This window comes from Durio zibethinus, chromosome 21, assembly GCF_047325235.1.
Source record: "Durio zibethinus cultivar Kanyao isolate XHJ-2024 chromosome 21, ASM4732523v1, whole genome shotgun sequence".
Taxonomy (NCBI): Eukaryota; Viridiplantae; Streptophyta; class Magnoliopsida; order Malvales; family Malvaceae; genus Durio; species Durio zibethinus.
Genome location: NC_143182.1, coordinates 20,054,463 through 20,079,667, shown reverse-complemented (window position 1 = coordinate 20,079,667; position 25,205 = coordinate 20,054,463). Strand labels below are relative to the sequence as shown.

At 32.9% G+C, this 25,205-nt stretch overlaps 1 protein-coding gene across 1 annotated transcript; it reads left to right on the top strand.

Moving 5' to 3' along the window:
- Window positions 1-11,552: 11,552 nt before the first annotated feature.
- Window positions 11,553-12,259, top strand: LOC111293491 (uncharacterized protein At5g48480-like). Its single transcript, XM_022886234.2, has one exon. It carries the CDS (start codon window positions 11,816-11,818, stop codon window positions 12,257-12,259), a length of 444 nt encoding a protein of 147 aa, XP_022741969.2. The 5' UTR covers window positions 11,553-11,815.
- Window positions 12,260-25,205: the final 12,946 nt, after the last annotated feature.

Below are 25,205 nucleotides of genomic sequence, written 5' to 3'. Positions count from 1 at the left end.
ATGAACCTTACGAGGTTAGATACACCAGTAGCTCTTTATCTTGATTGTCAAATACCTCAACTGCCACCATTTGAATGGTAAGTTTAGAAAAAAATTCCTCCGGCCCTACATCCTGGTTATCATCTTTAGAATAAATACATTCTCCTGATTGGAAAGTGTCATAAAGATAAGGAATAATCATTTTTTTTACTCTAGCTCTTATCTTTTAAACTTGGCCATCCTTTTCTCTTTCTTATTTTCTATCAGTTTTTCTTTATCTACCTTCATAGGCTTATACCCTAAGCCAAACCTCTATTGGTTGTTGATCACAGTAGGTATCTTTTGAATTTTTTGCTACTTCTTTCCTAGTCCTCTTTCGGGATGCCACCCTTTCTCAATCGTCTGTTTAACAACCATCTTGGTAGGTATTGACAATTATGGCATATATAGCCTAGATCTTTCACCAACATAGGTTGCATTAACAAGCTCAAAGAATTTATAAGAACACTCTATAGCTTCATCTATGGCTTTCATATATGGGGTATTTGTTAGCTGGGTCACAAGTAGATCTTCTTCCCTTGATATACATATAAGTTTCACATTGACAATGAACTTTATTTTTAGTGCAGCAAGGATGAGATAATGTCTGCCATGTGGATCCTTGGTTTATCCAATAAACAACTATATATGATGGTGAGATATCCATCACTTGAAACTTGACATTGAAATTACATGGCCCAATCTATAATTGTATTTCAATATCACCTACCACTTTTCGTCTAGCTCCATCAAAAGCTCTAACAACCATGTGGCTAGTTCTCATGTAAGACATGTTAATGAACAACTTGGCTAGGGTGGACATAGGCATCACATTAATTGTAGAGCCATTCTTAATAAGAACTTTCTCCATTATATGGCTTTTACATCTGACCATAATATGAAAAGCCTTAATACTTTTTTTCCCCTTTGGAGGGATTTCATCATCATTAAAAGTAATATAGTTTGAGGCTACTAGATTCCCTATAAGATTATCTATGTATTCCATAGATACATTACATGATATGTACACATGATTCAAAACCTTCAATAAAGCATTACGGTGAGGCTCTGAATTCAGCAACGGTAATAAAAACAAGATCCTAACTGGTACTTTATTCAGCTGTTCCATTACATTATACTCGTTATGTTTGATTAACCTTAGGAACTCACAAGCCTCTTTTTCAGAAATAGGTTTTTGGTACTCTTGACATAGGTCTGCCCCAGAATCTTTTTTATTCCCTTTTTCCTCTTTAACTTTTTTTTCTCTTTTCTAGCATTTTTTAACATTTTTGGAGAGTAATATCTCTTATTTCTAGTCATGCTACCCATATTGGTTATGTTTGCAGTATCAAAATTGCTTGACATATCTCATTTATTTGATTTTGGTGTTACAACATCACAGTTGTATTTCCACGGTACCACCTTATGACTATGGTACGGGAAAAGACTAGAAATTTTGAAGGTTACAACTGGTTTAGAGGTGGATTGACTCTCCATTGGCTTTGACTTTTTATAGTATATTGTTACTGATTTTAGGGTAAGCTTTGGAACCTCATCGATAGTGGATATTTCTACATTCATCGAGCTTTTTTCATCTTTATAAAACTTAACTTAGAGTGAGTCCATCAACTACTATAATATTTGATGAAACTTATCATCATTTTTTATCGAATGCCCTATAGCTTCCTTATGATATTTTCACCTTTGGGTCAGATTATAAATACTATGGTATGTACGTGGGTCTATTGGGTACAACATTTCTGCCTTAAACAAGGCATTAAACACCTGAGTTAAAGAGGTCATAATCTCATCTACCTTTCTTTTGATCTAATTGGCTTAATTATGACATTAATTATTGCTCTAATATGGGATGACAAAGGATTACCATTGACATTAGGTGCTCCTTCTTCTTAAAAGCTTATCAGATCTTTTTTATCAAGTTTTGCACTTTGTGTTTTAAAGAGATGCAATTCTCAGTGGGATGGCCTATGACCCCATAGTGATAATCACAATGAGCATTTGGGTGACACCATTTAGGGAAAAGTGGTTTGATGAGATCTACAAAGACACGAGTTACTAAATTTTTCTCCACAAGCTATGGAAGTAGGCTTGCATAAAGCATGGGGATCGGGTCAAAGTGACCTTTTCTTGATTGTTTCATAGTCTTTTTGAATTACTTAACTGGGTATTTAGTTTAAGGGTAAATCTTGCTTAGGGTATGGTAAATGAGTTGTATACGTGAGTAAGTGGTTGTGGTTAAAGCATGGGTCAATAAATCTGCTGGTATAATGGTTGATATGGGTAGTGGGTAATGATTTCTTGGGTCGGATACATGGTTGGTTGTAGAAAAAACAAAACTTTTAAATTGTTGGCCTTCATAACTCATAACATAAGCTGTAGACACCCCATTTTGTCCGAAATTTTATCGATGGAAAATTCGATACAAGCTCAATCGTGGAATTCTATTTATTTTAAATTTTATTTTGTCTTTATCATATTTATTTATTTATGTTATTTAGTTCTAGTTTAATTTCATCATTATCTGGTTATATTTTTTTTGAAGGTTGGATTTAGTGGGAGGAAGTGAGTGGTAGTGATAGGGTTAGAGTGAGATTCATCTTATGAAAGATAAATTTTGATTTTCTTTGATAACACAAATAGAATCACAATTGTTTTAAAATTCTCCTAAGTTTAGTCCTATAAATTAACAAAAGAATCAATTAGAGGAGATCAAAAAGGAATCACAGAAAAATCTAAAGATCAAAAACATAGAAGAAAATCAGTAGTGAAATAGAGAAATTAGCATAGTTTGTGTTTAGAGTAGCGACATGCAATAGACCATCGTGTAGAGTCACCAGCTGGTGGGAATAAGCAAGGAAAGAAGTGCCTTGATTGCAAGTCTAAGAAAGAGAAAAGCAAATGAGAAAGGGAAAGAAGCAAACCAGAAAAGTAAAAGGATTTGATAAAGGTAACAAATTGATTTTTGAGAGATTTTAGTTCAAAAGCCTACATGCTCTCAAGCTCCAATTCCCATTCTTGTGAAAAGTTTTGTTTATTTTCATCAATGATGTAGCAGGAGGCCAGAAAGGAGGAGACGAGAAGGCAGTGGTGGTGGAGTTCATGACGATGAAGCCACAGCTAAAAATGGAAGCACCAAAAGTAGTTGATGCAGTGCAATCCTACAAGACCGCATTCGATGCTATCGATAATAGCTATACTCTTTACCCCAAGTGCAAGGTTGAGCAGGAGCTTCTTCATATCTTTTCTATTCAGTTTGAGCTTGCTGGCTCTACCATTCTCGTATCTGACATCATTAGTAACTCTACTTTTGTGAAAAGTGAGGAGACTGGATGTGTGCTTTGCATTAAAACTAAGGACGTGAAGCTGTTATAGCCAAAGTCGTGAGCGCTGAAGTCATCGTAGAGGGTGGTGACGCATGCTGTGGTGGGCATGTGGGCAAGGACAAGGCTCTCTATGGATACAGTTGCCTCATTTGCTCCCTTGCCAAGAATGTTGCTGACGTCCTTACACTGTTGGGATCTGGTTTCTTTTTGCTTTTGAATTCTAAAAAGAGTATAAAAAATAGGCAGGGGAAGCCTATACCTGCCTATCTATGTTGGCCTCATATGCAAGCTAATCAAGTTCGAGGGCTAAGTACTAGAGAAATTGGGAAGAGGTTTTGGAAGCACCACCGATCTCCTTTTGTTCGCTCTACATGCCATGCTATTGTTAAACCATCTACCATGGTGCAAAAAAAAATACAGAATATAAAGAAGTTGAGGGGATATCAAAATGCTGTTTATTGTGCCATACTGGATTGCTCCGAAAGATATGTTATTACTGGTTCAGATGATCACCTTGTCAAAATTAGGTCTATGGAAACTGCATTTTGCTTGGCTAGCTGCTGTGGACATGAAGGTGACGTAACTGGCTGTTAGTTCAAATAATATTTTGATGGCATCTGCATCAAACGATTTTGTGATTCAAGTTTGGCAATTGCCAGATAGGTTGCCAGTTTCAGTTTTACGAGGGCATACTGGAGCTATAACTGCCATTACATTTAGTCCTAGGCCCCGCCTTTGCTTCCCAGCTTTAATCGTCATCTAATGATGAGACTTGCTGAATCTGGGACGCTAGATATTCACATTATAACCCATGCATGTACTTGCCAAAGCCTTCTGAAGCTGCTGCTATCGGGAAGAGCAATTTTCCATCTAATAATGGACCGAGACAAGCGAAATCAGTTTTTGAGTCATTACAGCTTTTCTGCATCTGAAGTCCATCCGGTCGAATCATTTTTTTTTGTGTTTATTTATTTTTAAGAGTATTTTTGCATGAATAAAATTAAAAATATATAAAAATAAAAAAATAAAAAATTTTGAGGAAAAGTTGAAAGTATCAATTTTCTTGAAAACAAATTTTTCTAAAAAAAATATTTTTAAGAAAAAGTTGAAAGTATCAATTTTCCTTAAAAATAATTCTTCAAAAAAATATTTTTAAGAAAAAGTTAAAAGTATCAATTTTCCTTGAAAATAAGTAAAAATAAGTTTTTTCTAAAAAATATTTTTGAGGAAAAGTTGAAAGTATCAATTTTCCTTAAAAATAAGTTTTTTCTAAAAAATATTTTTGAGGAAAAGTTGAAAGTATCAATTTTCTTCGAAATTAAAGTTTCTAAAAAATATTTTGAGGAAAAGTTGAAAGTATCAATTTTTCTTACACAAAAGCAATGAATTTTTGAAGAGAAAAGAGTTTATATCTAAAGCAATCATTTTTTTTCTTTTTCCCTTTTATTTTCTTGAATTTTCTTGAATTTTAAATAATTCGACGTTGGAGTCTCTGCAAGTAAAATAGTAGTTTTCTTGCATACTCTTAAGGTGAGGGAATGTTCTCAATTTTTTGCTAAAAGTATTAGAGTCAATTGAGAATAATTTCCAATAATTAATTACTTGGTAAATTTTTAAGGCTTATTGGATAACACAAAATTAAGTCGGTACCATCTTTCGATGAGCGTTTCCTCACACGTAATCGAACTCCCGAACCTTGTTTTGGTTAGTAGACCCGAACATATTCTTTTAGGAACCCTTAAGCTTAGGTGTTCCTTGAAAGGATTTATTCCTTAGGTGGCCAATCGTACCTAGATAAAAGAGATTCATGACTACTCCTTCAAGCCAATGTTTAGCAATAGATCACTTGATCTAGACATTATGACAGCTTGGCGACTCCACTGGGGACGTCCGAAAGTCAGGGCAGCAAATAAATTTGTGTTATCCAAAAGCTTAATAAAATTGAACCTTTTGTATAGATTTTTTATTCATTCATGTTTATTTACTTTATTAATTATGTCATTCATATGCATATGCATAACATGAGCTCTATACCCGAGCTCCGTCCCTCTAGGAGAGAGTAAAGTACCTATTGCTTTCGTGAGGTTTACTGCCTCCGCAGTAGCTAGTGAAATACTCCTATTCAAATTGAACATTTTTTGCTTGTAGCTTGTAATAGGTGAGGATTAGGGTGCCTTACTAGTCTGTGATGGACAATGATGTAAGGAGCAATTTGAAAACCTTTAAACTTTAACCTTGAACCACATATAGTGAACCTTAGAAGTGCCTAAACCTAAGATAGAGCCCTTTCTATCCAATGATAGGTATACCCTGAAACTAGGACATAAGAAGAATGTTTATCTAATCATTTTGATTGTCTGACTTTGTGCATCATTTTCATTATCATATGTAACATTATGCATTGGCATCACTTTTAGTTCATCTGTGAAACTAACCATGTTGTTTGTCTGATTTTATGCATCTGTATTATTTTCATGATCATGTTTTAACATTATCATTTGCATCCATTTCATAGTAGAATTCATCCATGAAAATGTAAATTTTATTCATGTATTAACGTGTCATACATAAAGCATAGCATAGCATTTCTAATCATAGTTGTGGTGTTAGAGGTTCAAGGATAGCTCCACCAAGCAGCCTTACCCACCTATATAACACAAGAACCAGAGCTAGACAAATAGAGCAAGAAAACTCTCATTGATTTGAAAAATTGAAAAAAGCACAGGAAAAGATTAAGAATGAGTTGAGTAAGAATCTAGATGCTCTCAACAAGTTAAATAAGAGGAAGGTAATAGAAGAGAATGCTAGTCAATAAGACCATCCATCACAAGAAGTGACTGACCTCTTATACCCACCTAGTTTTGGTCCACCTCAAGCTCAACCTACACAAGAGACCCCACCTCAACAATTTATATATCCTATATAGCTTGGAATGCCATCTGCCTCTAATTCAGGGCATTACCACGGCTATGTGAATCTTGCCTTTATTGAAAAAGTAGTAAAACCAATCCAAGTTCTAGATTTGGATGAATAAAAGGAAATGAGAAGGAAAAGGCAAATATGGTGGAATCTTAGGAAGATTCAAAGATTAGTATGCTTGAACAAAGGTTACGGGCAGCGGAAGGAGTGGGTTTTTATGGTTCTGTCGATACTGTTGGACTTTGTTAGTCCTGGATGTGGTTATCCCTCCGAAGTTTAAAGTGCCAGAGTTTAAGAAATATGATGGTACAAAGTGTTCGAAGACTCACATTACTATGTACTGTTGAAAAATGGCTACCCATGCCAATAATGAAAAGCTCTTGATATACGTCTTTCAAGATAGCTTCACTGGCTTTATTGCTAGGTGGTATGTCTAACTGGACATAAATTGTATTCATTCTTGAAGTGATATGGCCCATGATTTCATCAGTTAATACTGACATATCATAGACTTAGCTCCTAATTGTTTTTCCTTGCAAAATATAAAAAAAAGGGCGACTGAGTCATTCAAAGAATATGCTCAAAGGTAGAGGGACATGGCTACTCAAGTGCAACCTCTTTTGACTAAAAAAGAGATCACTGTATTGTTTGTCAACACTTTAAAATCTCCTTATTATGAAAAAATGATAGGAAATGCCACAAAAAACTTCGTCGACATGGTGATCTCAAGTGAAATCATTGAGAATGCGATTAAAAATGGTAAGTTGAAAAGAGGAGAAACCAAGAAGGCACCTGGGAAGAACGAGACTGAAGCTTAAGCTGTAGGCTTTGATAGACAGTTTAGAGGATACCAACCTTATTGACAAAGTTATTCCCTACATTATCCTGTTATAAACAATACCTCATCCTACCCATATCAGTCAGCTCCATAACCATCTTACCTATTAACATGCCAGTCTGTTTTCAGCCCTCAAACTCCCATATACAACCTTAATATTCAACCTCTCATAAGGCCCCAAGCTTATCTTGCTAACACAACAAGTGGTTTATGATAGCAATGAATTACCTGAGAAAAACTTGTATTTGATCCAATCCCTATGACTTATACAGAGTTATATCGAGAGCTCTTTAATAGCCACTTAATTACTCTCAGCCGTGTGTAGCCGTTCAAGCCACCCTATCCTAAGTGGTATGATCCTACAGCTTATTGTGACTACCACTATGAAATTGCTGGCCATTCCACTAAAAATTACACTGCTGTAAAGCATAAGGTGCAACGGTTAATCAAAGATGAAATGATAAGTTTTGATAAAAAAAGAGCAACAACACCTAATGTTAGTGGCAATCCATTGACAAATCATAATGTCAATGCTCTGAGTGAAAATCAAGAACATGTTAGTCAGAAAAAGCCTGAAAAATCATAATAAATTGAAGGGCAAGATGTCAGTAAAGATCCTTCACCTGATTGCATAAGGGCACAATTTTGGAGAATGAAGATAAGGCTGATTGGAAGTTTATTGTCATTTTAAGATTTTTTTTAGAGTAATATTAGGTTTCTTTTAGGCAGTAGGATTTCATTCGTTATCATATCAATAAAAGGTAATTTAATGCATTTCATTACATTTTTTATTTCATTCAACTACTATTTTATGCTTTGTCACCTTTCATAACTTTTGTTCTCATTCTTGAATTTCAAACGATGAATGTTTAGACAATTATAGCAATAATTTTGAGATTTAATTTTAAGAACTCATTTATATTGATTTAAAAAGATTATTTGAGCAAAAAAAGCCAACTGCAAGTAGATGTGAGATTAATATGATTCGAAGAAGTGCAGTTTCTTATAAAAGAGTCATGGGCTTATTTTGTTCAATAGATGATGTTCAAAGAAAGCATTCACATTTGAGATGAAAAATGATCATTTAAAAAAAAAAAAAACCATTCATTGTTACCACTTTGAGCCTGTTATTTTTTTAAAAAAGAAAAAAACCCTACCCAAGGATCATCATTCACACTAGGAGGTAATTTTTGAAAAAAAAAGCTCAAAGATCACAAAAGATCTCAAAAAAAAAAAAGAGAAAAAATGAATGCCATAACAAGTTGAGGTAAATTAATGAGAGTCTTTTTGTGAAGAATGAGATGAAAAAGAGAAAAATAGTGAAATAATGTAAAGTGAGGCAAAATGCCAAGCTGCATCAAGTGATGATCATTTAGTTTTAAACCCTTTAGATATATATATATTGAGCCTATTTTATCTATTTCTTTCATGATCCCATACCATGGCCTACATTACAACCTTGAAAAGTCTATTTGGATCAAGTGTGAATGCTCGAATTGAATAATCATATGTTGGGCAAAGGTATGCTCATGACGGAATCATGTTATATTACTCTAGAGATTAATGTGTGAAAGATATCAACAATGGATGAAAGATGAAAAAAAAGAAAAAAAGAGGATAAAAGATGAAAAAAGAAAGAAAAAAGGGAAATGGATGGAAAAAAAAAAGAGAAAAAGTGAAAAATGAAAAAAGAGAAAATAAAAAATATGAAAGATGAAATGAGAAAAAAAGAATACTCAAATTGAAAACCCGAAAGGGAAATTTGGGTAGACCAAACCTCTAAGCTGAAAGTTGGATGAACAATTCAAATATATAGAAGATCAAGACATCTAAAGATCTTTTAAAATTGGGGCAAAGTTTGATGAACTAAAAATGATTTTGACAATCAATGGAATGAGTTTTCAAAAAAGAATCTTGAATTAATGCTCAAAATTGTCTGAATATTCATTTGTCCCAATGACATACATCCAACTTGTGTCTTTCCCTCATTTGTTTTTGCACCAAGACTCGCTTTTCATTTATTGCTTTTCTCTTAATACACCTTCTGCTCTTTTGTTCTCACATCCCTAAAATGAATCGAGGAAATATTTGATTGCATTATGTTTGTCAAGAATTGAAATGATAATGAATGAATATGTACTTAAAAGAGTCTTGCATTTTTTTAAAAAGAAATCCAATATGATAAAAAAAATGAAGAGATCATAGAAACTTGAAAAGGATGATTTGAGATAACATGTGGTGTGATCAAATGATGAAAATGGTGATAGGTTGGTCAACAAATGAAGAGAGTGTAAAAACTTGAAAGTGTGATATGATCAAGTGATGAATACAAGGATGAATTGATCGATATGACTTGCAAGTTATGACTGAATGATGAAAATAATATGGATCAGTGGATAAAGTTTGTTTTGGAATGGTTAGGACTGAGAAACCTATGAGTGTGACCTACTGATGGATGATGAAATTTGTTTGGAATGGTTAACGCTGAGACACCTATGAGTAATGACCCAGTGATGGTGGATGAAACTTATTCTGAAATTTGTTAGTGCTGAGAAGCCTATGAATGGTGGTCAAATGATGATCGATTGATAAAAATTATTCCAAAGTATTGAGAAACTGAACAAGGAAGAAATACGAAATGGTGAAGTCTTGAAAGCCATATTACCACAATTATTTAAGACTTCATGACATCATTGACGTCTGTATTACATGCATCATGTCGGCATCATTGCTTGAATAGTACATGTAGATAATTTGATGAATTAAAACTTTGTTTGGACATACATGGCACTATGAGAATCTAGGTTGTTGCATTTGCATCATTAAGAAAGCATTTGGATATTTGGTCATAACATTTATTCATGCAAATTTTTGAGTCACTTGAAAAACAAACTGTGAATACTTTGATGAGAATTTTTGAGTTCTCAAATGAGAATCTTTGGGTTTGAAAATGAGAATCTTTGAGGTGTGAAACCCTAAAGTTCATCGAATGTGAATCTTCAAACTAGAATGAAAAGTTTTGAACTTTTGGATGTGAATCTCCAAAATTCAAAGCTTCAAACTTAACTTTTGGATGCTAATCTCTAAATTTTTAAGTGAGAACCTTTGAACTTAGATGTGAAACTCTAAGTTGTGTTGCATGTGAGCCCTTGAACTCAAATAAGAAGCTTTGAACTTTTGGATGTGAATCTCCAAAATTCAAACAAAACAAAAATTCAGACTTTTAGGATGTGAATCCCAAGTTTTCCAAATATGGACCTTTTAATTCGAGTGAAAAGCCTTAAATGTTTGGATGTGAATCTCTAAAATTCAAAGGAGAATCTTTAAATATTGGATGTGAGTCTTGAAAGTTGTAGATATGAATCTTGAGATCTTGCAAATTCAAATTTTTATGAAATTGAAATTTTGATAATCAAATTTTAGTAAATTCTTGTGGAGCTGGAAGGTTCTCGCGAATTTGAACCTTTGAATGTTGAACTCAAAATGTGAATCTTTGAGTTCCCATTACAAAATTCCTTCAGACGTGATCTATAACTCCTTTGGACATGATTGTCAATGAACAATTCACTTTTCCAAGTTATGGTGGCTCTGTTTAAAGGAGCAATTTATTTTCTCAAAATTTTGTTACCTCTGATTAGAGGAGCCATTTATTTTTTCAAAGTTGTTGAGCCTCTGCTTAGAAGAGCCATTTCTTTTTTCAAAGTTGTTGAACCTCTGATTAGATGAGCTTTATTTATTTTCCAAAGTTGTTGAACCTCTGATTAGAGGAATTTTATTTATTTTTCAAAATTATTAAACCTTTGATTAGAGGAGCTTTGTTTATTTTTCGAAAGTCGTTTAGAAAAGCTTAATCAAAATTTTAATAAAAAAAAAAAAGAAAAAAAAATATCAAGTTGAGTCTTAAATGGGTGTTTATGTCTTTGCACAATTCATGTTTCACAAAAAATGCGCAAAGAGGGACAACTATAGACACCCCATTTTGTTCGAAGTTTTCATCGATAAAAAGTTCGATACAAGCTCAATTGTAGAATTCTATTTATTTTAAATTTTATTTTGTATTTGTCATATTTATTTATTTATGTTATTTAGTTCTAGTTTAATTTCATCATTATCTAGTTATATTATTTTTGAAGCTTGGACTTAGTGGGAGGAAGTGAGTGGTAGTGATAGGGTTGGAGTGAGATTCATCTTGTGGAAGATAAATTTTGATTTTCTTTGATAACACAAACAGAATCACAATTGTTTTAAAATTCTCCTAAGTTTAGTCCTATAAATCAACAGAAGAATCAATTGGGGGAGATCAGAAAGAAATCACAAAAAAATCTAAAGATAAAAAACACGAAAGAAAATCAGTAGTGAAATAGAGATATTGGCATAGTTTGTGTTTAGAACAGCGACATGCAATAGACCATCGTGTAGAGTCACCAGCTGGTGGTAAGAAGCAAGGAAAGAAGTGCCTTGACTGCAAGTCTAAGAAAGAAAGAAGCAAACGAGAAAGGGAAAGAAGCAAACCAGAAAAGTAAAAGGATTTGATAAAGCCAACAAATTGATTTTGAAGAGATTTTAGTTCAAAAGCCCACATGCTCACAAGCTCCAATTCCCATTTTTGTGAAGAGTTTTGTTTATTTTCATCAATGATGTAGCAGAAGGCCAAAACAGAGGAGACGAAAAGGCAGTGGCAGTGGAGTTCACGACGATGAAGCCACAGCTGAAGGTGGAAGCACCAAAGGTAGTTGATGCAGTGCAATCCTACAAGACCGCATTCGATGCTATCGATAATAGCTGTACTCTTTACCCCAAGTGCAAGGCTGAGCAAGAGCTTCTTCATATCCTTTCTGTTCAGTTTGAGCTTGCTGGCTCTACCATTCTCGTATCTGACATCGCTGGTAACTCTGCTTCTGTGAAAAGTGAGAAAACTGGATGTGTGCTTTGCATCAAAACTGAGGACGTGGAAGCTGTTATAGCCAAAGTCGTGAGTGCTGGAGTCATCATAAAGGGCGACGACGTGTGCTGTGGTGGGCACGTGGGCAAGGACAAGGCTCCCTATGGATACAATTGGCTCATTTGCTCCCTTGCCAAGAATGTTACTGACATCCCTACACTGTTGGGATCTGGTTCTTTTTTTGCTTTTGAATTTTGAAAATAGTATAGAAAACAGGTAGAGGAAGCTTATACCTGCCTATCTATGTTGGCCACATATGCAAGCTGATCAAGTTCGGGGCCTAAGTACCAAAAAAATTGGGGGGAAGTTTTGGAAGCACCTCCGATCTCCTTCTGTTCGCTCTACATGCCATGCTATTATTAAACCATCTACCATGGTGCAAAAAAAATACAGAAAATAAAAAAGTTGAGGGGATATCAGAATGCTGTCTATTGTGCCATACTCGATCGCTCCGAGAGATATGTTATTACTGGTTCAGATGATCACCTTGTCAAAATTAGGTCTATGGAAACTGCATTTTGCTTGGCTAGTTGTCGTAGACATGAAGGTGACGTAACTGGCTGTTAGTTCAAATAATATTTTAATGGCATCTGCATCAAACGATTTTGTGATTCAAGTTTGGCGCTTGCCAGATAGGTTGCCAATTTTAGTTTTACGAGGGCATACTGGAGCTGTAACTGCCATTGCATTTAGTCCTAGGCCTTGCCTTTGCTTCCCAGCTTTAATCGTCATCTGATGATGGGACTTGCCAAATCTGAGATGCCAGATATTCACATTATAACCCACGTATGTACCTGTCAAAGCCTTCTAAAGTTGCTATTATCATGAGGAGCAATTTTCCATCTAATAATGGATCGAGACAAGCGAAATCAGTTTTTGAGTCATTCCAACTTTTCTGTATCTGAAGTCGAGTCACGCCAACTCTCCAACTGAATCATTTTTTTTTGTTTATTTATTTTTAAGAGTATTTTTGTAAGAATAAAGTTAAAAATATATAAAAATAAAAAAATTTGAAGAAAAGTTGAAAGTATCAATTTTTCTTGAAAATAATTCTTCAAAAAAATATTTTTAAAGAAAAGTTAAAAGTATCAATCAATTTTCCTTGAAAATAAGTCGTCTAAAAAAATATTTTTAAGGAAAAGTTGAAAGTATTAATTTTCTTGAAAATATGTATTCAAAAAAAAAATTTTTGAGAAAAAGTTGAAAGTATCAATTTTCCTTGAAAATAAGCTTTCTAAAAAATATTTTTGAGAAAAAGTTGAAAGTATCAATTTTCCTTGAAAATAAGTTTTTTCTAAAAAATATTTTTGAAAAAAAGTTGAAAGTATCAATTTTCCTTGTACAAAAGCAATGAATTTTTGAAGAGAAAAGAGTTTATATCTAAAGCAATCATTTTTTTCCTTTTTATTTTCTTGAATTTTCTTTAATGTTAAATAATTCAATGATGGAACTTCTGTAAGTGAAACAGTAGTTTTCTTGCATACTCTTGAGGTGAGGAAATTTTCTCAATTTTTTACTAAAAGTATTAGAATCAATTGAGAATAATTTCTTATAATTAATTACTTGATAAATTTTTAAGGCTTATTGGATAACACAAAATTAAGCTGGTACCATCTTTCAATGAGCGTTGTGAGGGTGCTATAACTTTTCTCACACATAATCGAACTCCCGAATCATGTTCTGGTTAGTAGATCCGAACCTATTCTTTTAAGCTTAGGTGTTCCTTAAAAGGATAGATTCCTTAGGTGACCAATTGCACCTAGATAAAAAAGATTGGTGACGACTCCTTCAAGCCAATGTCTAGCGATAAATCACCTGATCTAGATGTTATGACATGAGCTTTTCCTTCTTTCTTCTTGGGTGGGCCACTTTTTTTTGGATTGGTCATCTCTCTTCCATCTAATTTACCATTCTTAATGGCGTTTTTAATCATCTCACTTGATATAAACATGTCAGAAAAATTTTTCGTAGCATTTCCTATTAATTTTTCATAATAGGGGGCTTGAGTGTACTTACAAAAAGCACTATCACCTCTTTCTCTATGAGGGCTGGTTGAACTTGAGAAGCAGTATCTCTCTATCTTTGAGCATATTGCTTGAAACTTTCTGTGGTTTTCTTTTTCATACTTTGTAAGGAGAGGCGGTCACGTGCTAAGTCCATTATGTGTCTATATTGGGTTACAAATGCTTTTGCCAAATTGTTCCAAAACGGATATGGGCTCGATCTAACTGCACGTACCATCTTGTCATGGAGCCTGAAAGGCTATCTTAAAAGACATGTATCACAGTTTCTTATCATGAGCATGGGCGACCATTTTGCTGCAATACATGGTAACATAGTTACCAAGCATTTAGTCCCATCATATTGTTCAAATTTAGGGACTTTAAACTTCGGTGGGATAACCACATCTGGGACTAAACATAGTTAGGCCGTATCCATAGAGCCGAAATAATCCATACCTTCAATGGCTTGAACTTTTTCTTCCAAAATGTTCATCTTTTGCTGGGAGCTTGACTCTTCTATTACCTTAGAGGTTTTTACTTCCATCATCTCCTTCTCCTAAAGGTCATCAAAATAGGGGACTTTAATTGGTTCTATTCTCTTTTCCCCAAAGGTAGGGTTAGGGTAACTATGACAGGGCACCTCAGGATATGTGTAAGCATATGTTTCAAAAAATGGCATGGGTGGGCCTGTGTCTCCTGAGAAGATTGACCTTGGTTTAGACCAAACCTATGAGCGTATAAATGATCCATAATTTTTTATCTTTTATTCAGATTGAGGGTTTCTTCTACTATCTTACCTTATCCAATTTTTTCAACATTTCCATCATTTTCATCAACTCTTTTTTTATTCTTTTTGAGCTTTTTCGATCTTATCCATATGGGTATTTTGTTCCTATTCCATTTGCCTTGCTCCCAATCGAGTGTAGACACCAAATTTTGTTCGAGTCTACTAGATTAATTTTTATTTTCAAGTTTTGTTTATTAATATTTTTGATATTATTATAAAAATATAATAATTAAAAAAAACAAAACAAAAACAACAGAAAATATAAACAGAAAAAATAGAATATTGGGGTACTAGCCACCCACCCCTCTGATCACCCATACCTTGCTAGCATTGCCACCCCTGTTCTATCCCCTCACCATACCTTACAAACCCTGTTCACCCCCTGTTTACCAGAGCCAAAGCTTTAGACACTTAAAAGGCTAGCCCCTTTAAGGCACCAGACCTTTCCCGTCAGACAGACGACCCCTCGATCCCCTGGAGCCCTATGTTCAACCATCAATGACTAAGCACCGATCTTTTTTCTCCCTTCACTCATACACAAACATCCTCGAGAGCCTTTGTGTTCTACCCAAGGACCAACCCCCATCAAAGCCCTCACACCCATAAACCCCAGCTCTCCCTTACACAAAAAAGTCTTAGGTTCCTGTAATGTTTCTAGCCCTAAAACACACTGCCCTAAAATCACCCAACATCCTAAAAAAGTCCCATGCCCCCTACAACCAACCACAAAAAAATCCACAAAAAAATAACAAACAAAAAACATAATCCTCGCCAAATCAGCGAGGAACCCAATGCCAAGCCACCTGCAAAAAATAAAAAAATTCGTCAATTTTTTTTAAAGGAGACCGAAAGCTTCAACCCTTGATTTATGCCGATTATGGTTGTTTATGGCAAAATAGACATCGGATCTGAAAAGATCACATTAAGGTGAACGTTTGGAATTTTTTTGTGTTTTTCAACCATTGGCAACCACTGGCGGTGACCCAGGTGGTGGCCGGCATGACGGCACGAACATCGACGATCGAATGCTGCCAGAGCCCTTGGAGCTCTCTCTTGAGCTTTGAAAACGTTTTTTGGGCAGAAAGGTTAAAATGAGCTAAAAAAAGTGGGTTTTATATAGAAAGCTAAAGCCCAAAACGACATTGTTTTAGGCAAAAGATGATCCGCGCATGGACCTAGATTCGATCTGAGATCCGCATAAACCGACCTAGTGACCCGCTTCAGCCAACCTTTAACCAATCTAGACGAACCATCAGTGAATCAGTTTGAACTAGTCTGAATCGTTGAACTGCTGAACCAACCGTCGATCGAACCATTGACATGTCCGCTTTAGGTATTTTTTATTTTTTGATTTTTTTAAAATTTTTGATATGTTATTATTTTTGTTATTTTGAGTTTTATTTTTAATATTCATGCATGATAATTTTTTTAAATTTGTCAAAATAAATATTTGATTGTTTTTAATAATAATAAAATGAAAACAACTAGGATAATAACTAAAAATATATATTAAAAATGTTTAAAAAATAATAATAATAATAATCCAATAATAATAATAGAATAATAAATTTTTTTATTTTCCCTATCTAGATGTTGGGGGGAATAAATATATAATAATTTTGTCTTGACATTAAGAAATTATATAAAAAAGTTTTGAAAGGTAATAATAATAATAATTAACAATAATAACAATAAATTGTCATAAAACAAATATATGAAAAATTTTAATTAATTTTCAAAAATTATAAAAATCAAACTTGCTTTGAAAATCCGCCTAGATGTTGGAGATTTTTAGAGATGTTCGTATTTTTTTAATTAAAAAATCTAAACTCTAAAACCTTAACCCTAAAATCAAAAATCAAAACCCTAAACCCTAAAATCTCAAACCTTAAGATCGAAACCCTAAACCCTTCAAACCTTAAAATCACAACCGCAAACCTTAAACCCTAAAAATAAAACTTTAAAACTAGGCCCTAAACCCTTAAAACCCTAAAACTAAAACCCTAAACATCAAACCCTAAATCCTTAACCCTTAAATTGAAACTCTAAAATCTCAAACCCTAAAATAAAAAATCCAAAACCCCAAAATTTGAAACCTTAACCTTTAAAACCTCGACCTAAGCTCTAAATAAGACCATCCCAAAATCCTAAAGACATGTATAAAAATCTCGAAATAATTTATTCTCAAATGCTGCCTAGACGATGAGATATTTAAGAAACTTTATTTCATTAAGTTTTCATGCTAGTCTTTAATTTTCTTTAATAATAAAATTATATGCTTTAATAAAAAAAGGTACTAATAACATGAAATCTTAAATATAAATGGTCGCACTTAAGCTCTATCTAGATATTGAAGAATCAATGTGGTTTCAATATATTTAAGAATCCATTTTTAAATTACGTTTCATTATCTTGCATAATATACATTAGCATGCTCACATCATTATATAATTGTTGGCATTCATTTTACATTTCTTTGTCTTTAATTTTTACTTGCTATCTAATAATACTATCATTTACTTTTTCACACAAATTTTTTTTTATTTACTTACTTTTAAAATTGTGATATAATAAAATAAAACGAAAATAATATTTGGAAAGAAATAATTCTCGGTGTTCTGCTTAGATGTTGGAGAGTCACCAACAATTATCTTCGACAAAGAGTGTTATTTTTATTTTAAAGAGTATTCTGTTAAATCTTAAGTGAAAAAAGTTATTTTAAATTCTCCCTAGATTTTGGAGAATTTTAAGATAATTCTTTAACTTAAAGATTTTCTCAATATTCCTAAATAAAGAGTTTTAACAAAAATTTATTTTTAAATAAAGGGGATTATTATTAAATTTCAAATCAAAACCATTTCATCCAACACTGAAAATAGCGCATGATTAAATTGTACCAATTTATGGGCATTGTGGGAGTACTAATCCTTCCCTATGTGTAATCGACTCTCGGACCCAACCTGATTTTCCTGGATTGAAGTTTATCTTTTTGATAAATTTTAAACCTGCTTTTATAGTTTTATTAAAAAGATAAAACTTTTGGGTGGCCAATCACACCCTAAAAAAGATTGGTGGTGACTCTTTCCATTTTTCTTGATTTTAAAATTATTTTAGTTGAGCGGTCCCAAAACCATTACAATAGCTTGGCGACTCCGCTGGGGATTATTTGAGAGTCAGGTCAAAATTTTAATTATGCGCTATTGACAATGGTTGGATTTAATTGATTTTATTATATATTTAATTTAATTCTTTTATTTTATTTTTCAAAAATATAGAAGTTAATGAATAAAATAAATTACATGTTAGTTACTGTTTTATTTTGATTTTATGTTTATGATTTATTTATGTTATTTTGATTAATATAGTACTTTGCACACACTTTGCATTTTCACTCGCATGCATGAGCTTTAGACCTAAGCTCTATTCCTTTTAGAAGGAAGTGAAGTAGCTACGCTCCTATGAGGTGATAAGCTCCGTATTTGTTAGCAAAATACTTTCACTCAGATTGAACCCTTCCATTAGTAGCCCATAATGGGTGAGGGATGGGGAACCTTACTAGTCTATAATAGATGATGATGTGAGGAATAGTTTGGAAACCTTTAGATGTATAAATCCTAACCCAGCACATCGTGAGCCATAGAAAGCTTACTTAGGGTAGAGCCTTGCCGACCTTTTTATAGAAATCACCTAAAAATATATTAAAATTTGAAAAAATGGATGATAAAAGAAAAGCATTTTCTTTAAAAAAAATAAATTTTCTCTTAACATGGAGTTCATTCATTTGGTAATTGTCCAAATTTTACATTTTCATAAAATATTTTAAAATAAAATGATTTTTTTTTAGCATTATCCAGCAAGCAAAAAAAGAAAAAAAAGTTTTCAAAAAAAAATAAAGATTTTTCTTTAATTCTTTGTTTATTGGCCAATTAAAAATTAATTTTCAAGTCCTAGTTATTTTGTTTTTCCTTCTTAAAATTTTTTTTTTCATATTTTATTTCATCTTTTGCATTTCATACATCATAACAAATAATACATGCATCTCATCCCATGTGCATCATAATAAGATAATATAAGCATTCCAGCCCATCTGTATTAATGAATAATCCATGCATCCCATATTATGTACAAGTTGATAAGTGATATATGTCTTCCATACGCATCTTAATAGGTAATGCGCACACTCCATTTTATTACATATTTAAAGGTAGTGTCAATTTTACTTGGTTGGCATAACACAAGCATTGCATTCCATGTAAAAATATAATGTGCATTTGATATGTTCATGCATTCCATACAAGTATATTGCATTAGTCATAGGTATACATCTCATCATTCATCTAAGTATGTCATTGTATTTTATGCATATGGATTCATGAAAACTAGGGTCTTATAGAACATACATTGCATTTCATATCCCACCATCCCTACAATACAACATTACATTCCTTGCACACATATTCATGGTTAAAAAAAAGTTTCATTCGGGGTCTTATACATATAAAAAATTCATTGTCTTAGGCATATATACATTTCATGACATTCATTAGTCATCATATTCATAAACATATTGTATGTGTCGTGTAAGTTAGAAATTATTTTTGTGGCATTCATTCAATAAGGGTAGTAATCTAGAATTTTTTGTTTAAGTCTCGGAATAAAATGTCTGTCTTGCTAGAAATTAGAGTGGCAAAAATGGGAGATCAATTCGAAGCAAAGATTAGTGCTTTAGAGTTAAATCAAGAGGAATTATGGCTCGAGCTTCAAAAGATGAAACAACAGATGACTCAATTGATAGAAATGGTTAAAGGTAATGGTGAAGTTGAGTTTGTTCCTCTTCAAGGATCGTTGTCACTTTTGATTCCATCAAATTAAGATCAACTGGCTCTTATTAGTTCCAGTACTTTTCTCGAGCATACTAAGGCATTGGGTGATTTGAACAATGACTAAAGTTTGGGTGAACTTAAAAGAAGAATGGGTGAACTAGCCACGCAAATAACTGAGCTTAAAAGTTTGATTTCCAAGGATAAGTCATTTGATTTCAAACAACCTTCACTAGCCATCCCGATTCCAAACTTGCACCTAAATCCTTCTTATGACTATTTCCAACCTCATTTCCAAGCATCTAGGATTAGGCCTCCAAATTTCATGCAACCTCTGAAATTTTACACTTGAATCGATACCCACCATATTATATTTCACAATCACTTGTTCAGCACACTATCCTATCACCATTTTTTCAACCTAATCTTTGACCCGGAGTTTCTCAATCCACTTCAAAACCAGCTATACTACCATCTTTTCAGCAATGCAAACCAACCATAAGATAAAAAAACTTTGGCAACACCAAAAAAAAAAATCTCTATTGATCCAATACTCATGTCCTACACAAAGTTATACCCATTACTCCTAGAAAACTACATCTTTGTCCCTATCCCTACTGAACCTGCAAACCATCTTTCCTCGAATGGTATGACCTTAGTGCTCGATGTGAATATCATTTTGGCATTATGGGCCATTCTCTGAAAAACTGCACGACTTTGAAACATAAGGTGCAGGGACTGATGAAAGTCGAATATCTAAGTTTTGACATTAAAATGAAGCCAGTTATTCATAAGAACCTTTCATTGATCCCTACTGATATAGCAGGTAGTGCTACAAGTAACAGTAAGGTTGGCCATGATGATGAATAAAATGTAAAAGTTTTTAAAGAAAAAGGTTATCCTCTCTAGCAATCATAGTCAATTGTTTTTGGATTTCTTAGGCGAGACGAAGGGGAGTGAAAACAGGTCTAGCACTTTTTTGCCCTAGCTTTAGAACAGTTTATGATGTATAAACTTGATACTTTTGAGAATGAATGGACACTTCTTTTTACTTGAATTTTTAATGAATTGATGCCTTTGTCCATTTTTAATAATTGTATGTCTAAAAGAGCCTGTGAAAAAGTGATAGTTGTGAGTATGTCTTCACCAAACTTTTAAGGTGGAAGAAATGTATGCAATAGGGAATTTGAGCTTGTCCTTAACAATAATAAAATTTGACTTGCACATCATGCATCATTTATTTGAATTCATTGTTTTTCATTCTAGCTAAGGATAAAAAATTATGATTGTGAATATGCTTTTGTTAAACCTTCAAAGCCAAAGAGTTTTTTATAATAAAATTCATGTCATACATTTTTTACTTTTGATAATTAATAAAAGTTGCAAAGATAACTATCCTAAGAAACGAGATCAATTAAGTTTGTACACTTATACCACTCGAGTCGATACCAAAATCATGGAAAATGAAGATGTAAATTGGATGGACAAAGTAGAAAAGGCCCAACAAAAAATTAAAAAAATAGTTATGAGAATGCAATAGAACGTGGACAGACAGTTGGCAAGATTAAAATAAATGTTAGTAGAGTTGACAAAAGAAAACATAATTGTTGAAACATACAGGACAAGGGAGGAAACAGCTATTGAGCCACCATTATATTCAGCTAGATTCACATATGTTTAAGAACCTCATATGCCACAAGCATCTCTAGCAACTTATCAACCTTATATTGGCATTTCTACCAAGTTGCCCCCAGTTCAGACAAATGTCAATCTTGAGCTACTCGTTACGACTCCATTGCTGTGCCTAATGTGGATGATCCTAAAGGATTAAAGAAATTGAAAAAGGTGTCAAATCCATCAAGAGATACAATGATGAAAGATAAGTATGATTTGTTAGAAGGGAGATTAAAAGCAATTAAAAGCCATGATATGTACAAGAATGCTGATCCCAGTGAACTTACTTTAGTGCTTAATCTTATTATTTTAGCAAAGTTTAAAGCCTTAAATTTTGAGAAGTATGATGGAATGAAATGTCTTTTAACACACATCACCATGTACTATCAAAATATGACAGCTCACACCCATCATGATAAGTTATTGATCCATTGCTTTCAAGATAGTTTCACTAGGTCTACGACAAAATGGTATGCTCAGTTGGTCGAAATAAGATTTGCTCTTGGAATGACTTAGCTAGGGCTTTCCTAACACAATACAAGCATATTGAAGATATGGTGCCAAATAGGTTGTCTTTGCAGAACATAAAGAAAAAGTCAACTAAAACTTTCAAGAATATGCATATAAATGGAAATACATAGCAGCCCAAGTACAACCACCCTTGTCAGAGAAAGAAATTGTTGTTCTATTTGTCACTTCTTTGAACACTCTTTGTTATGAAAGAATGGTCGAAAATGTCTCCAAAAACTTTTCTGACATGGTAATTTTTGGTGAGATCATAGAAAATGCAATCAAGAATGAGAGGATTAAATTAAAAGATGTGATAGATGTTGAAGAGAGAAGTACATCAAAAAATAATGAAAGAGAAATGTAAGTAGTCACAATGGAAGGGCATCTACCTAATAGCTTCATCCCATACAATCCATATCCCTCTCATTAGCCTTGCCATCCTGTCACAGGTGGTATATATCAAAACCCATATCTTTGCCAACCAAGCCAGCATTTGGGCTTTCCAGCAAATTTTCATCCTCAAATGGCCATTCATGATATTGTTTTTACATTTGAACCGACCATTTGACCAATAAAAAACTGAAAAAGAGACCAAAAAATAATCGAGAGAAACTACCAATCCATATTTCTCATATTTTACCTTTGCTAATAGAAGGTCTATATCTCGCTCATGTGCCTTTAAAAACAACACCAAATCCATCAGCAATGAGTTATGATCCCAATGACAAATACGATTATCATATGGGGGTAATTGATCACTTAACTGAAAAATATAAATAGCTAAAAAAAAGTTGAAAATCTTATCAAGAGTGGTATTCTGACTTCAGAGGTGATAGAACAATGGAAGTTGACTCCATCCAATTGCCAAATGTGAAGAGTTGAGATAAATAGAGAGGTCTAAAGTTTTGAAAAATCAAGATAGTATGATTTCTTTTTAAATCATTTCACTATTTATGTATGACATGTACATGTTATTCTTAGGAGTTATCTAACTTATTTTGGAAGAATTTAATGTTTTGGATCTTTTTAATGAAATTTTCTCTCTATGCATTTGTTTGAATAAAAGTCCCACATAAGTAACTTTTAAGATAAAAAACTTAAAAAATAAAAAAAGTTTTCTTTTATAATAAAAATGGAAAGATTCTTAAGAAAAATGGTGATTAATATTAGGAAGAAGTTCATCAAATACCTTCACACCTTTTTGAATACTTTTATGCCCCTAATCACTTAAATGATTGGACTCATCAACCATAACCCTTCAGGAAATGTGAGTTTGAATTCATACTTTAAAGGGGTGATAATCTTTTCTTGGGTAATGAGCAAAAAAGGTCAATTTTGAAAGTTTATTTTGAATTATTTTTTTAAAAAATAATAATAAAAAACAAGTAAGATGCTCTTTCAAATTTGTAATTGGTAATTCAATATGTGTCAAAATTTTGCTATAATCATAGACACAAAAGTGCCTAAACTTTTCTCTTTAGTAACCCTTATTTCTTGTTTTAAGGCATAATGAAAAAAAAAGAATCCACTTTTACCAAAGACAATTTGTTGCATACCTTTATACCTTTTCACTCTCTCTCACCAAAAAATGCCAAAAAGTTAGAGCTCAAAGAGCCTTTTTGAACTGTGTGATCAATCTTATGCAACTTGATTTTTATCATCATGAGAACTTTGAGTGAAAAACAAGATGGGGCATAAAAAAAACAAAAAAAAAAACAAAAAGACATTTTTAATGATTTGCTCTTCAAACCAAGTAATCACATTTGAAATGATGAATGGCCATATTTCTCTATCCTTCTCATGTATAAAAATTATCCACCTGCTATTCATTTGAGCTTATTAATTTTTTTTTGTTCTAAAATGAACCCCGACCAAGGATTATTTTCTACATTAGGGGCAAAATAAGGATACCTTTAAGAGACCAACTTTAATAAAAGTGTTTCATATTGAAAGCATCTAACATGCCCCTCTGAGATGAGAGTCCGAGGTAAGAAATGACTAGGGCTTCAATTGAAATCCCAAGAGTTCAAGAAAATAAACGGTTATAGATGAAGTTAGGTGTCTTTGAAGAAAAAAAAAGAAAGAAAAACATGCACCTTGGGGATAAGAATCTGAAGCTTCAGTTAGAATCCAAAAATAAAAAATAATAAAAAAAAGAGAAAACATGTACCTTGAAAATGAGAATTCAAGGTAAAAAAAAAAGGGTGAATAAAATTACTGAAATTAAAACTAGATGTTTCAAGAAAAGAAAAGCAAAGAAAGAAAAGGTAAAGAATGCTCATAAGGATTCTTGACCTAATTACCCTGAATAACATATACTTTTGAGCCTGTTTATCCATTCTTTCATAACCCTAAACTTTGGCTTAAATTACATACCCTAAAAAGTCTATTCTGATCAAATATGGATACTTGGATTAAAGAGCAATGTCTTTGAAGATTTATATGTAATTTTTGGTATTTGGCAAGATTTCACCGAGTTCTTCATTGATAAAAAATATAGCTCTAAAGTGAAAATCTCAAAAGGGTAGTTTAGAGCTAAAGTCATTCTTGAGGCCCTAAATTGAATTTTAGAGTTCGAAGTTTCTATCCAAAATAAAAAAAATTCTTGATGAAAAACTTTTTGAAAGATCAATACTCATTGAAGACTCTACATTTCATCAAAAAAAACAAAAAGGAAAACCAACTTCTTTCTTTTCCCAAATCTTGTTTAAAAACTAATGGCTAGTTTTGACACACATTGAAGTATCATGTTTTCAATAAGAGAAAAGTGTTTTAGAAAATTATCTTTTTTGTAAGCCTAACAAAAATCCTTAAACCCTTGTCAAGCTTTCCATGAGATATGCCCACCACTGAAAAAAAATTGAATTGTCAACTACCCCCCATCCACAAGTATTCCAAATAGTAATCATCGATTTTCAAGAGATTCAATAGCTTGAGATTTAAATTTTCTCATTGATTGTAAAGATACTTTATGTAGGACAATGTTCTAATCACTTTTGAAAATTTTAGAGATTAGTTGAGCATTTTGTATAGAATACTGAAAACATTTTTTGGTGAAAATTAAAAATTGAAAATTTAAACAGAGATCTTTAAAAAAAAAAGATAAGGTAAAAAGAGTCTTCGCATTTGCATCAATTGCATAATGAGAAAGACATTTGACCTGCAAATGAAAAAATAATAAAAAAAAAAGATATTTGTAGTTGCATCATTTGCCTGTGCATCATTAAAGAGACATTTGCATTTGCATCACTTGTATCTGTATCACAAAAAAGACATTCATGTTTGCATCACTTGCATTTGCACTTGTATAAGATATTTGCATTTGCACCGTAAAAAAATTTGCATTTACA